The sequence below is a fragment of the Onychostoma macrolepis genome, chromosome 01, assembly GCF_012432095.1.
Source record: "Onychostoma macrolepis isolate SWU-2019 chromosome 01, ASM1243209v1, whole genome shotgun sequence".
Taxonomy (NCBI): Eukaryota; Metazoa; Chordata; class Actinopteri; order Cypriniformes; family Cyprinidae; genus Onychostoma; species Onychostoma macrolepis.
This window is the reverse complement of record NC_081155.1, coordinates 19,596,040-19,610,292: the sequence shown is the minus strand read 5'-3', so window position 1 is coordinate 19,610,292 and position 14,253 is coordinate 19,596,040. Positions and strand designations below refer to the sequence as shown.

Sequence of the window (14,253 nt, the reverse complement as noted above, 5' to 3'; positions counted from 1 at the left end):
TCTGGATGAGAGGTCTGAAAGTCCAGCAGAGACCAATAAGAAAGTGAAGCATTATCTGGCCCAGTCTATAGGGATACCCAACAACAATGATGTCTACAATGCATTGAAAACAATAAAAAAGCTCCAGTATAGTGTTGTTCAGTGGAAACACCAAGTTGGGTTTGATGCCCCCACGGAGATGGACCCAGAGGAACCAGCAATAGACTGGCGTTCCCACAGAGAAGTACAGTAATGAAGTGAAAAGAACAAAATAAGTCCCAAAATGTCCCTCACAAATGCAGTACCATTCAAATATAGATGCATTCCAGATTATGAAGGATGAATTGCACATGGTTGAACAGAGCTGGGGAAATAAAAGATTATAAAATATAAAATTTAATATAAAATATCTCAAATATTTAAAGTAGAGCAGTTTATTTTCCTTATCATTTTCAAATATAGTAGACTTTATAGTTAACCCTCTGGGGTCTGAGGGTGTTTTGGGGCCCCGGAGAAGTTTTGACATGCCCTGACATTTGTGCTTTTTTCAGTTGCTTATAAACATTTTAATGGCTAAAGTCTAAAAACACTGTATTCAGCACAAACTGGGCTACAATAATATGTAAGCAGCATGTACGTACATGATTGAGAAAACGTTTATGCGTGGTTAGAAAAAAACTAAATTTTTAAGTAACTGAAATAAGGCCATAAAACACATACAGAACATTTGTTCACAAGACTTTTGAGAACTGGATCTTGTAGCCGAGAATATTTGCTTTAAAATGATCTGAAAATAATCTAACTCACTCAGTCAGAGAAAACAATATATTGATTTAAATTTTCTAAGTCGCTTTTTGAGTAGAAAGGGTCTATGCGAGAGAGCGTGAACTATCCTGGATAATGCTGTGACTCACACCTGAGAAGACAAAGGCCCGCATAATGAGCTCCATAATGTGCCATTGAGTCAGGTGTGTGACTGAGAGGGAATTGCTACAAGAAAGAATGTGAGGAAAAAAGAAATGTGTATACATATAACTATCACATAAAATAACTTGAGATTCACTTGCGAGTGCGGTTAAACAGTTTATTAGGAACAAACAAACAAATAAACAACAGAAGAGTCAAGACATCATGGGTGCAATATCCAAAATATCCAAAACAGTGGCAGGAAACTGGAACCCAGGAAAACGGGAGACAGCAGAAACTGCATGAGAAAACACAAAACAGACGTGAGCAACATAATAAACGGACAAAGACAAAGCAAACATGGTGACAATACATACACTACCAGTCAAATTATTTAAACAGTAAGATTTGTAATGTTTTTTTTTTTTTTTTTAGAAGTGTCTTCAGCTCACCAAGCCTGCATTTATTTGATCCAAAGTACAGCAAAAACAGTACATTATATTTATTATAATATATAGGCCTACATATTGTTACTATTCAAAATAAATAAAGCACCCCCCACTAAAATTAATAAATAAATTAGTGAGCATGTTGATTGTCAGTCCTCTGTCGTGTGTGTCATGTGTTCCCGCCTCTTATGTCCATATTTGGTCATGTTCCTGTCCTTGTTAAGTGTGATTTATTAGTTAAGTCTTGTCCAGCTGTGTTTTAGTAATTATCTGTGATTGTCATGTGTATTTAGTTCCTGCCTGTTTAGTTAGTTTTCCTCTGGTCTACTGGTTATTCCCCGGTGTTCCTGTCTGTGTCAACCTTGCCTTGTCTTGCCCTGCCCTGATGTCCTCATTAAAGACTATTATTTTGAAGTTTATCCTCATCTGCATGTTCCTCCCTGCTGTGTGCACTGTGACATTGATAGTCTTATCAGGAGCAACTATATTATTACATTAGCGATCACCAATATTGCCCACGTGATTTTATAACAGATGCACACATGCTTTGCATGTATTATCATACAATACAAAAACAACATTTTACAACTGAGAAACTAAATTATTATTGTTAAGCTTATTATAAACATGTTTGAGCAGGTATTTGCAAACAGAGTAGGCTACTTCACAGTAAAGATTTGTCTAAACTTTCTTAGACATTACTTTTATATCATTGTTTATAGAACATATAACTATCCTCAGGTCGTGCAACATTTAAATGCAATGAAAGGTTGCCTATCATATTTCAAAATGTTGCACTCGATTTCATACATTTTATTCTGGAATTATAGTTTGGAAAAAGTTCGACTAGTAAATGCCTTCAACTTTGTCACAACAACACATTATCGAATGCCAATAAGAAACATTACTTACTCGGTATAAAGTATCTCGTCCTCTGCCAGCTCCAGCTGCGCTCGTGTTCGGTTTGTGAGGTAAACAAAGCTTTTTCCTCTCAGCGCGTCTTCTGGGGGTAAATACAAGGCTTTTTCCTCAGTGCGTTTCTGAGGTAAATACAACTCTTTTTCCCCTCAGCTCGTTTCTGAGGTAAATACAACTCTTTTTCCCCTCAGCTCGTTTCTGAGGTAAATACAAGGCTTATTCCTCACAGCATGTTCTTCCAAAACTGAAAAGTATCCGAGATGAACGCGTTGCTGCTTTGTTTACAGTGGTGTGGGCTTTTACACATAGACATATATGTCTTTACATACCGCGTGGCTCACGTGGAGATTTGTAATAACAATAGCGCGAGCAGCGCGTGGGCGTGACCTAATTAGAGATAATGAGACCAGAAGGAAAAACTGGACATGTCCTTGGTTTCATAAGGATTACTTTATCACAGAATATTTGTTTTCGGCAAGACTTACGTCATTTAACAGTAGACATGTCAAGCTTTCTATAGATATATTTCTCATGTCTCTGTGTTGAGTATTTGCTGAGTTACAGTTCATTTTAGTGACGTGTTTCAAAAAGCAGTTCGTATGGCAAGCCGTTTTAACTTTTATTCATTCTCAGGATATGACTTCTTGATATCAACAATTACATTTTCACTAGTTAAAATGTTAATTCTTGATATCAGGAATTAGATTTCCACTAGTAACAATGGCTATTTTTGATATCAGCAATTGCCTTTCCACTAGTAACAATGTTAATTCTTGATATCAACAATTAGATTTTCACTAGTTAAAATGCTAATAGTTGATATCAAGAATTAAATTGTTGATATCAAGAATTAAATTGTTGATATCAAGAATTAAATTGTTGATATCTGTAATTGTATTTTCACTAGTTAAATGTCACCATAGGCTGCCATTCAAAATCAATTGTTGATATCAAGAATTAATTTCTTACTAGTAACAATTTAATTCTTGATATCAGAAATACAATTCTTACTAGTAAAAATGTCTATTCTTGATATCAAGAATTTAATTGTTGATATCAACAATTTAATTGTTGATATCAAGAATTTAATTTCTGATATCAACAATTTAATTCTTGATATCAAGAATTTAATTGTTGATATCAAGAATTAAATTGTTGATATCAAAAATTACCCTCCCAATTCTTGATATCAACAATTCAATTTTTGATATCAGAAATTAAATTGTTGATATCAAGAATTAAATTGTTGATATCAAGAATTAAATTGTTGATATCAAGAATAGACATTTTTACTAGTAAGAATTGTATTTCTGATATCAAGAATTAAATTGTTACTAGTAAGAAATTAATTCTTGATATCAACAATTGATTTTGAATGGCAGCCTATGGTGACATTTAAGTAGTGAAAATACAATTACAGATATCAAGAATTTAATTGTTGATATCAAGAATTTAATTGTTGATATCAAGAATTAGCATTTTAACTAGTGAAAATCTAATTGTTGATATCAATAATTAACATTGTTACTAGTGGAAATGCAATTGCTGATATCAAAAATAGCCATTGTTACTAGTGGAAATCTAATTCCTGATATCAAGAATTAACATTTTAACTAGTGAAAATGTAATTGTTGATATCAAGAAGTCATATCCTGAGAATGAATAAAAGTCAAAACGGCTTGCCATAAGTTCGCGGAGACGGAGAAGACAGAGAGCTCACCCTGTTTGCTTTCTTTATTCTTCAAAAGCACAAAGTTTAGTTGTTATTATGAGTGTATACAAATAAAAGTAGACCCCTTACAGATTCGAATGGTGTATTGCTCTTATCTGTATGATCAAAAATGGCAGAGTAATTCAAGCTCATTTCGGCCTTATCAGGAAAATCTGCCTCAAAACGCGTATCCGCATTTGTCGACTCCAGAGGGTTAATGTGTCTCAAAACAGATACTTCATACGGTGTAAGACTGGGCAAAAAGACTGATTTCAAAATTGGTATAGTTTAACTCTGAAATATATAAGAATATTTTATATGAATTAAAATTGAAAGAAATATCATACCTGGATTGATGGCACAGAATCAAATATTCACTGAAGCACTGTTTTATTTGATCCCAGGAGCTACTAGATATCAAACATGCATAACCCAGTTTGTTTGATCTGTTCATAGACAACCACCAACACAAGTGTGCCCACTCCCATTTTGTTTGCATATGTTTGTCACTGTTTGTCACATATGTCACTATGTCATGCCCTGCATGCTTATGAATATAATTTTTGCAACACTATATTGTGGGAAATAATGCATACCAATTATGATGTGTTAAATATGATCATCCCGTCACTCATTTTATAGTAATGATACTATGTGAGCTGTGGAGGAGAAATGTTTATTTATTTTATTTATTTATTTTTATCATCCTGCCTCAAATGACCCATAAACCTTTAGGTTGAAACACCTTTGATGACCTGCTGCATTTGCACTAGTGTTGGGAGAATTGAGACTTTTGAAACTTAGAATTGAAGCAATTGCTCTACAAAATGATTCACCGCTTCAAAGCGTTCAAATGCTGCACTCTGAGGAAAACCATGTAAATGCTAAATGCCTTTGCATTTGCTGCAAAACAGCTGCAGGTGTTGTCAAGTCTAGTATTATCTTTAGCCTGTAATATTTAGTCTTGCATTTATTTGTTGCACTTAGTCTTTGCATCAACAAGTATGCAACACTTTTAGAAGCATTTTTTTTACATGTCAAGTAACAGTTGTAGAACAAACAAAACTGGCTCATAACATTTATTCTTTCAAGCAGGGATTGAAATTAACTTTTTCACTCACCAGCCAATTTGGCTGCTACATTTTTAAGTTACTTGCCATTCATAACTTTTACTAGCCAAAAACAAACAAAAAAACCCCAGAAATAAACCAACAGCTTGAGGCTGTCTTCACTGGACGTGACAAAGCGACCGTTGCAAATAATTTTGTGTCAGTACTAAGGGTGTGCGATATTGTCAAAAAAAATAACTCAATTTGTCGATAAAGATAATTAGACGATATTTTGCTGAGTGTGTGTTATTGTGCTGATATCTTAAGGACTACCGTGGACAGCTGACTCCTATAGTTGTTGATATTCTTCATATTCTGTGAGGTCAGTTCACAGCAGTGATAGAAACTAATCTTTTCCAATAAGTTTAAATTGATTTTAACCTTTTATGGGCATTTTTACCTTTATAAAGCCATTTTTTCTAAAAGTGTGCATCATCTTTTGAGTCAAATTCTTACATTTAATCAATCAATTATAATAATAATACATTTAGGCTGTTACTAAACAAATGAAATCAGTATCAAGAAAATTCATCTTTGCAGAAGTTTATGGCATTTAGATGTATTTTCACATGTTAATGCAGCTCAGAGGGACATGGAATGCTTTAACCTGCAGTTACAAATGCATAAATAAAGTTTTGATATTTTAAACATGAAATGTTGAATACTGATATTTGAAATGATTTTAAAAATGAAAAGATACTTTAAATGTAAAATTAAAACCGCCAATAGGTGGCAGCAACTCACTGTTAATAAGTGAGTCATTGCGATTGAACCGAATCATTTAAACAAAAACAAAACAGTGCTGTGGCTGTGTTTAGAATGCTTTTTTGTTGGCGAAATAGAGCAAAAACAGGCAATATGGTGTCTAAAACGTAAGTCTCTTGATATTAACGTTTTGTTTATTGAACTGTTGTATAAAATCAATATCACATTTGTAACTATGCTGATTCTTTAAGAAAAAACGGCACTCTTCGTGTGATATTGATTAACTATATGAATGGATGTGAATATACACATTTTCTGCCCCCTTATCTTGAATTATGTGATCATTCTTAATGCATATTAATAGACTGAATCATGCAGTGAAAGAACGCACTCTAAATGCGCATGCGCACTAAATTAGTCTAAACAGACTTCTTCACGTAGTCGCGTATGATTGCACTCTGTAGGTGTGTTTTGATGGTTTTTGCAGTATGCTCGATAATGTCATGATGTCTCAAGAGTTCAGTTTTTGCGCTAGACCTGCGCAGATTTGGCTTGCATGAACTTCCCCAAGAAATTAATTAGTGAACATAATTTACAAAAAGTAACCCGCCAAATTGGCTAGTGATTAATTCATTTCAAACCCTGCTTTCAAGTAAATATAAATAAAACATCACTGTCACAAAAGTATAGTCCATAATACACATTATATACAGTACATGAAAATTCAAAAATTCTAGAGAAAACAAGAAGTTGGTCTCTTATTTTCCTTTTACGAGTTCTCTAAGCTTTGAAAAGCACATTCTGTGTTTCAGGTGGCCATCATTATACATCCTGAATAGTGCTGAAATGAATACAACAATCATAGCGATGGACAAAATCAATGGAGAAATATCACATGAATATAAATGCTGATCAATTTTAGATATGCACATAAAATAGGCTATAACTAGAGGTAAATAACAAATCAGGATAGCCACTAAAATATGAAAAATTATTCGAAATGCCTTTTTTTCTGCTTGTTCTCAATGCCTCTGCCTCTGTCAGTTTTATTGTGTGTGTTTTTCTCTACCGTTTCTACATTTTGTCGATCACCAGGTCCTGGACGCTTCAAAGCGCAAAGGACAGATACACAGCAAAATGAAATTATCATCACTGCAATGCAAAAAACTAAAAACATTACATGATCTGGAAAAAATGGTACTTCAATGAAAAGGAGCCTCAAGCCTGTGGCCGCTCCAATTAGCCAAGCTACTGCTGCCAATGCAATCCTGTACTGGATGCCCTTGTATCTCAGGAATATTACTGGATGAATCACTGCCAGGTAATGTTCCATGCACATAAAGATCTGGAGCAGAGGTCTGAAAGTCCAGCAGAGACCAACGAGAAAGAGAGCCAATTTATGGGCTTTTAGAGAGAAATAGTTGTTAATAATTAAGTTTATAAAGCAAAGAAAACAATAAAACAGCTCCAGTATAGTGATGTTCAGTGGAAACACCAAGCTGGGTTTGATGTTTCCATGGAGAAACACCCAGAGAGACCAGCAATGGATCGGTGTTCCCACAATGAAGAATAAAGTTGTAATGACAATAATGAAGGAAAAGCCAAAATGTCCCTGACACTTTAGAGCCTCATTGAATATGGAGGTTGAATTGTCTATTTGCAAGGATGAATTGTACATGGTTGTTCAGAGCTGGGAAAAACAGAAATTATTTGAGTCAGTTTCATTTATTGAATGATTTGCAAAAGTATGTAAGCAATGAAATGACCAAAGCTTGATGATTTTTAAAAAGAAATCATAATGTGCAATCATAAACATGGTTATTGTGCACAGATATTTTTACAGTTCAGGCAGCTTTATAGATGTTTATGAAAGGATGATTATTAATAAGAAGAATTATTGTTTGCATAGGTTTCACATTGTCACTTATTTTTATCAAATGTCATGTCAATTTGCTTATGAATGTCGAATTTTAAAACAGTACATTATTAAATGATGCAAACAACCTTATTTGCCATATTTTAATAGAAAATCATTGTGTGCTATTATAAACATTGTTATTACACTTTTACAGACTACCTTTCATTAGCTTATATCATTTTATGAAGCTACGAGAATACTTTTTGTGCGCAAAGAAAACAAAAAGAACGACTTTATTAAACAATTTCTTCTTTTCTGTGTCAGTCTTCGATGTGCATTCATTACAGTATATCACGACGCATGCGTGTACATTCTTCTGCTTGCAAACAAGCCGCAGCGCATCCAGGTTCTACATCAGAATGCTGGCTCCTACAGCAGCATTAAGCGCTCACGTCATGGTATGATACAATTTTATGCACAAAATGAGCTCATTTCAAATTTGATGCCTGCTACAGGTCTCAAAATAATTGGGACGGGGGCATGTTTACCATGGTGTAGCATCTCCTCTTTTTTCAAAACAGTTTGAAGACTTCTGGGCATCAAGGTTATGAGTTTCTGGAGTTTTGGTGTTGGAATTTGGTCCCATTCTTGCCTGATATAGGTTTCCAGCTGCTGAAGAGTTTGTGGTCGTCTTTGACGTATTTTTTGTTGCCAAATGTTCTCTATAGGTGAAAGATCTGGACTGCAGGCCAATTCAGCACCCGGACTCTTCTACTACGAAGCCATGCTGTTGTAATAGCTGCAGTATGTGGTTTTGCATTGTCCTGCTGAAATACACAAGGCCTGAAATAGACGTCGTCTGGAGGGGAGCATATGTTGCTCTCAAACCTTTATATGCCTTTCTTTCAGCATTCATAGTGCCTTCCAAAACATGCAAGCTGCCCATACCATATGCACTAATGCACCCCCATACCATCAGAGATGCTGGCTTTTGAACTGAATGCTGATAACACATCCCTCCTCTTTAGCCCGGAGGACACGGCGTCCGTGATTTCCAACAAGAATGTCAAATTTGGACTCGTCTGACCATAGAAAACTTTTCCACTTTGAAACAGTCCATTTTAAATGAGCCTTGGCCCACAGGACATGACGGCGCTTCTGGACCATGTTCACATATGGCTTCCTTTTTGCATGATAGAGCTTTAGTTGGCATCTGCAGATGGCACAGCAGATTGTGTTTACCGACAGTGGTTTCTGGAAGTATTCCTGGGCCCATTTAGTAATGTCAATGACAGAATCATGCTGATGAGTGATACAGTGTCGTCTGAGGACCCGAAGACCACAGGCATCCAACAAAGGTCGTTGGCTTTGTCCCTTACGCACAGAGATTTCTCCAGTTTCTCTAAATCTTTTGATGATGTTATGCACTGTAGATGATGAGATTTGCAAAGCCTTTGCAATTTGACGTTGAGGAACGATGTTTTTAAAGTATTCTACAATCTTTTTATACACTCTTTCACAGATTGGAGAGCCTCTACCCATCTTTACTTCTGAGAGACTCTGCCTCTAAGACATCCCTTTTATAGCTAATCATGTTACAGACCTGATGTCAGTTAACTTAATTAGTTGCTAGATGTTCTCCCAGCTGAATCTTTTCAAAATTTCTTGCTTTTTCAGCCCTTTGTTGCCCCCGTGTAGCAGACCTGTAGCAGGCATCAAATTTGAAATGAGCTCATTTAGTGGATAAAAGTGTAAAATTTCTCAGTTTAAACATTTGTTATGTTCTCTATGTTCTATTGTGAATAAAATATTGGCTCATGTGATTTTATTTTATTCATTTTATTTCATTTAATTTGAAAAGCGTCCCAACATTTCCGGAATTCAGGTTGTAGTTGCGTTGCTGTGTATGCAGGGTCACAAAGCTCTTGGATTTCATCAAAAATATCTTAATTTGTGTTCCGAAGATGAACGAAGGTCTTACAGGTTTGGAACGAGGGTGAATAATTAATGAAAGAATTTTCATTTTTGGGTGAACTATCCCTTTAAGTTCATATGTGACAGGATTTACTTGACGATGATGTGTAAGGGGCCAATGTATATGGGACTTAATTTCTTACTGGACAGATGCAGCTTAATGTACCTAAGCCACATCTTTGCAGGTGGTGGTGAGCTGCGTGCCAGACCCTCTTACTCTCCCAGAACCAGTAGTCGACTGATGGAACATCTGACAGTTCCCCGGCCCATAGAAACAAGGGAGGCTGGAAACTGAGTATGCACTGTAAGGTTGTGAGTCCAGTGGCAGGTTGGTAAAGGAAGTTCTGAGCGTACTCAGTCCAGGCTATGACCTGACTCCAGGAGTTCTATTGACTGTGGCAGAAGGTTTGCAGCAATTATACTGAATCCTCCTCTGCGTTTGCCCGTTTGACTGAGGGAGGAGAGGTTCAAGGTCACACCCAGGAGGGACAAGAATGCCTCCCAGAGCCTGGAGATGAACTGAGGTCTGTGATGTCTGTTTTGAAGGCCATAGTTTTGGAAGACATGGTTAAACATCAACTCGGCAATTTCCATTGCAGAGAGTCAATGGAGGTGCATGTTTGAGATGCATGTCTGAGTCTCTTGAGGTGAACAATATGGCATGTTTTAGAAAATCTATCCACTATCACCAGGATGGATGTGCTACCATCCGAGGGTGGTAGATGCAGGTGTGACCAGGGATGCAAAGAGTGGGCAATGGGAGAAGCTTGCCAGACACTCGGAGCATCCTCTTACAAACCTTCTCACGTCCTGTGCCATTCTTGGCTACCAGAAGCGATCTTGTAACAGTGAGAAGGTCACACTGGCCCCTGGGTGGCCAGCAGGGAGGAGTGAACAGATCTGATTAGCGGAGTATATTGAGTTCTGGAAATGTGTGGTATTCCACACATTTACTGGAAAACGGTACAGTTTGCAACTGTAAATCAAATACAGTTTGCTGCTGTAAATCTTATTTACAGTAACTTACTGTAAAAACCCTATGAAATGTCTAACAGTGTAGATACATACCACAATATATGTAGAGTGTTGTTAGCTAGATTATACAATATTATCATGCTTCCTTATCAGTAAATATTTTATTATTTTTACCGTAACTCTTAGTGCAATTGAAAATAGTCTGCTGGGCAGCGCTTCTCTTCATTTTCAGAGCCTCCTTCACTCTCCCAGAGTCATGAAACTCTGAGCGCTGTGTTGATGAAAGTGCGATACAGTTGGGTGTTATTAGTTTGTATAATGAGGGGGAATTTTTTTGTCTGAAATATTATGACAAACTCACATTCGATTGGAAACAAAAAATGTTCACAAATCAGGTCTATGTATTTATGAGATTAACATGCTTTCTATTCAAATATTACACAAAGATTTGCTTAAACCATTTCATAAAATGATGTTGCAAATATTAACATTTAATATAAACACACACTAATTGTATGGTCTTTAAAAAAAGGGGACAATCCTATGCAACACAATGTGTATATAATTCCCTATACAGCTGAAACAAAGTCACTTTTGGTGGCCTGTCATTGATGGGATCAAATGAACAAATTTTGTATCATATTTTGCATCATTTTTCATTAATCCAGGTATGGTATTTCTTTTAATAATTGTAATTGTAAAAATTACAATTAAACACAATTAAAGTTAAATTACACACAAACTAATAACAATATTTGATCTAGAAAATATCACAAAATAAATAAATTATACATATTTTCATGTATAAATACTAGAGGGGAGGGTAATTTGAATACTATGCCCTGGGTTTGGAACAACATGAAGGTGATTAAATGATGCTAAATTTTACAATATGTATGACCACATGCATATATAGTTACCTATACAGATGAAACAAAATCAGTCACTTTTGGTTGTTTTGTCACTGTTGGGATCAAATGAACCAATTTTGTAGCATATTTTGCATCATTAATCCAGGTATGACATTTCTTTCAATGATTTTAATTGCTTTAATTCTATAGACTTAAATTAAATTACACACAAATTAATGATAAGATTTGATCTAGAAAAGAAACATTTTTATCAAATCTGTCTATTCAAAGTGCTTCTATGTTCATTTGAACTTACTTTGCTTGGCTATTTTTGCAAGTTAATGAAATTGACCAACTCATTCATTTCTTTTGGCAGCTCTGTACAGCCATGTGTAATTTATCCTTGCAAACTGTCAATTCAACCTCCAAATTAGATGAGCCTCTAAAGTGATACATGTACTGCATTTGCCAGGGGCAATTAAATTAAATGTTTAACTTAACCTTCTGAGCAGTAACCTAACCACTGGGTTCTTCCATATTTAACCCAGCATTTTTTTAGAGTGAATGGGAGCTTCAATGATTAATGCATTTAAGATTTAAAAAAAACAATATATATATATTGTCAGGGTCATGTCCTGTGTTTGTTTGCTTGAGATGGTCTTTGAGTTGGTTTTAACTATTTCTAGATCAGTTTTCTTTTGTATTTATTGGTATATGATTTTTTTTAAATTATTATTGATGGAGTTGTATCAACTGTGTCTCATTTCAGAGATTGGTTTGGTTGTGCATTTAAGTTCTGTGTTTCTTTCTGTTCTTGGTCCGTTCTTGTCTGTGTATGCTTTAGTTGTTCTGTTCGTGTTTTAGTAAGCGATACTAAATGCAAAGCTGTTACATAATGTTGCCGACCTTACACAGTGCTATTGATATTGCTGTTTTTCTTACATTTATTTGGATAAAGTATATAATATAATAAAGAATTGGGCCTCTTACACAGATTCATTTGTTCTCATATGTTCATCAGAAAATCCTTCAGCAACAGGTGGTACGTTCCCTGCAAGCATCTCTCAATCAGCCTGCAATTTTCCTGCAAGACAACGCCCCCTGTCACACTGCAAAACAGGTAAAGCAGTTTCTTGAAGTTGAAAACATTATAATAATGAAATGGCCAGCCCCAGTCCCTAAACCCAACTGAAAATCTCTGGAAAATCCCTGGCGACAAAGTAATGTCGAACTTTAAGAACTTTAAAGAACTTTAAAAGAATTTTAATGGCTAAGAAACCCACTACAGTTACCAAACTATGGAAGAAAGTGGAAGTGGACCAAGATCACACCAGCGCAGTATGAGAAACTAGTGATATCATGCAGCCGCTGATGTGCTGAAGTCATTCAAACTAAGGGCCTCTACACCTCCTACAAATATTTGACAGCTGTAAGAAATATTTGACAGCTGTAATTTTTGTTATAATTCCCTGATTATTTTGTAATCATGTTAGTATAACAGTGGTATGCCCACAGCTAATATTCCTTCAAATTTGGAGTGATGAAGATTAACAATATTTCAGTAAAAAAAAAAATTCAGAAAACAATATTTCAGAAGTATTTATAGATTATTCTGTAATATATATATATATTCCTGAGATCCGCTTTTTTCCCGACATAAAAACGTTCCTTTAATTTATATTTTAATGAATAAAAATTAAACAAATCTTATTTTTTGGAAAATAAAGGGGATCTAATATTGATAATAAGATTGAAGACATTGTATGATGTTTAAGGAATAATAAGGTTTTAGTAGTAGTAGTATTAAGTTCTGCCCAATGTCTTCAAGTGGAACCGAACTTTTATTTTGACGGGTTGCCGTGAATACCTTTACATTTCTGTGTGTATATTATATGAGGATAGTTTTTCTCAAATGAAACGGTCAAATGCTCAAGAAATGACTCTCAGAGCAGTTCTGGAGATGTCGTTCATGTATTTATGTCCTCATTTAGTGAGGCGGCAGACCTTAATATCACCGCAAGCGTCACGCGGGCTTCTGTAGTGAACAAACCCGCGCGTCTGCTCCATACATTAGCACAGAGACAGGCAGAAGTCATATTTAAATAGTCGTTTTGCGGCTTACTATTTACAAATAGGAGTGGGAGTGTGCTCACTTGTGTGTGCGCTTACATTTGTTTGTTTGTGTGTGAACCGGGGCGGAACTCCGCTGTACGCGGGATACAGAGAGCGCGACCGTGTAAACCAGGCTTAACGTAGAGACAGAAATGACATGCCGTCGTGCAAATAAGATAACATAACATAAGGCTATTTAGTTTGTTTAATACAAGAACAAGGTATAGACCTGTTCTATAGGGAAGGTAACATTGAATGACTTCTTTTGTGGTCTGGCGCTATAGAGAAAATAAAATGAACTCGACTTTCAAGGCGGGCCGCCCCCCTAAAATAATGGTAGGGGAAACACTGAAAGTGTTTGAAACTTATGTCAATATATATTTTCATAAAGTTTTGGTAAGGTTTTCTATAAGCAGTGTGTTGTGTATTTGCCGGTGATGTATTCAAAATTCTAAATTAAAATGTTTCATTGATTAATGTAGGCTACTTTATGTTAATTAAAGTTGGATCATCTTGCTTTCTATGCTGTGTTAAGGAATCTTCAATGAGGTCATTCCTAGTCCTCACCAAACTGGATGTCTGTACTGACATCCAGTGGCCATGATTATCATGCAGTGAGTTTTATGGCATATTTCTTTTCAGGAAGGTTTACATGCACCCACATAATGCCATTATAATGAACTCAGTGCCATTATAATTTCTTTCT

At 35.6% G+C, this 14,253-nt stretch overlaps 1 protein-coding gene across 4 annotated transcripts in view; it reads left to right on the top strand.

The window, feature by feature from the left end:
- Window positions 1-5,855: 5,855 nt before the first annotated feature.
- Window positions 5,856-14,253, top strand: part of si:ch211-89o9.4 (uncharacterized protein LOC566247 homolog) — a 28,117-nt gene continuing 19,719 nt past the window's right edge. For 3 of the 4 annotated variants that reach the window (XM_058789444.1, XM_058789435.1, XM_058789426.1), the window contains exons 1-2: window positions 5,916-5,944; window positions 12,457-12,555. In XM_058789444.1, coding sequence (XP_058645427.1) covers window positions 5,931-5,944; window positions 12,457-12,555 — 113 coding nt within the window. In that variant the 5' untranslated portion in view covers window positions 5,916-5,930. Of the gene's footprint in view, window positions 5,945-6,872; window positions 7,099-12,456; window positions 12,556-14,253 lie in introns of all 4 variants that reach the window. The other variant, XM_058789462.1, reaches the window with a different exon arrangement.